This window comes from Lottia gigantea (genome assembly GCF_000327385.1).
Source record: "Lottia gigantea unplaced genomic scaffold LOTGIsca_7580, whole genome shotgun sequence".
Taxonomy (NCBI): Eukaryota; Metazoa; Mollusca; class Gastropoda; family Lottiidae; genus Lottia; species Lottia gigantea.
In genome coordinates this window covers 1-1,656 of record NW_008710530.1, presented here as the reverse complement: position 1 = coordinate 1,656, position 1,656 = coordinate 1, and the positions used below count along the sequence as shown (strand labels likewise).

General features: G+C 25.3%; 1 protein-coding gene across 1 annotated transcript; it reads left to right on the top strand.

Moving 5' to 3' along the window:
* Positions 1-1,127: 1,127 nt before the first annotated feature.
* Positions 1,128-1,343, top strand: LOTGIDRAFT_148303 (hypothetical protein; the record flags this gene model as incomplete). The annotated part of the gene is made up of 1 exon (XM_009066354.1): positions 1,128-1,343. One exon carries the CDS (start codon positions 1,128-1,130, stop codon positions 1,341-1,343), a length of 216 nt encoding a protein of 71 aa, XP_009064602.1.
* Positions 1,344-1,656: the final 313 nt, after the last annotated feature.

Genomic DNA, 1,656 nt, shown 5'->3' with positions numbered 1-1,656 from the left:
TGTCATACCATATTTAAATCTAACAAGACATGTCTATCTAAACAATACAGATTACATTTTAAACATTCAATTGGACTTCTCTTTATCTTATGTAAATTGAGTATTGTTTCATGTGTCATACCATATTTAAATCTAACAAGACATGTCTATCTAAACAATACAGATTACATTTTAAACATTCAATTGGACTTCTCTTTATCTTATGTAAATTGAGTATTGTTTCATGTGTCATACCATATTTAAATCTAACAAGACATGTCTATCTAAACAATACAGATTACATTTTAAACATTCAATTGGACTTCTCTTTATCTTTTTTAAATTGAGTATTGTTTCATGTGTCATACCATATTTAAATCTAACAAGACATGTCTATCTAAACAATACAGATTACATTTTAAACATTCAATTGGACTTCTCTTTATCTTTTTTAAATTGAGTATTGTTTCATGTGTCATACCATATTTAAATCTAACAAGACATGTCTATCTAAACAATACAGATTACATTTTAAACATTCAATTGGACTTCTCTTTATCTTTTTTAAATTGAGTATTGTTTCATGTGTCATACCATATTTAAATCTAACAAGACATGTCTATCTAAACAATACAGATTACATTTTAAACATTCAATTGGACTTCTCTTTATCTTATTTAAATTGAGTATTGTTTCATGTGTCATACCATATTTAAATCTAACAAGACATGTCTATCTAAACAATACAGATTACATTTTAAACATTCAATTGGACTTCTCTTTATCTTATGTAAATTGAGTATTGTTTCATGTGTCATACCATATTTAAATCTAACAAGACATGTCTATCTAAACAATACAGATTACATTTTAAACATTCAATTGGACTTCTCTTTATCTTATGTAAATTGAGTATTGTTTCATGTGTCATACCATATTTAAATCTAACAAGACATGTCTATCTAAACAATACAGATTACATTTTAAACATTCAATTGGACTTCTCTTTATCTTATTTAAATTGAGTATTGTTTCATGTGTCATACCATATTTAAATCTAACAAGACATGTCTATCTAAACAATACAGATTACATTTTAAACATTCAATTGGACTTCTCTTTATCTTATTTAAATTGAGTATTGTTTCATGTGTCATACCATATTTAAATCTAACAAGACATGTCTATCTAAACAATACAGATTACATTTTAAACATTCAATTGGACTTCTCTTTATCTTTTGTAAATTGAGTATTGTTTCATGTGTCATACCATATTTAAATCTAACAAGACATGTCTATCTAAACAATACAGATTACATTTTAAACATTCAATTGGACTTCTCTTTATCTTATGTAAATTGAGTATTGTTTCATGTGTCATACCATATTTAAATCTAACAAGACATGTCTATCTAAACAATACAGATTACATTTTAAACATTCAATTGGACTTCTCTTTATCTTATGTAAATTGAGTATTGTTTCATGTGTCATACCATATTTAAATCTAACAAGACATGTCTATCTAAACAATACAGATTACATTTTAAACATTCAATTGGACTTCTCTTTATCTTATGTAAATTGAGTATTGTTTCATGTGTCATACCATATTTAAATCTAACAAGACATGTCTATCTAAACAATACAGATTACATTTTAAACATTCAATTGG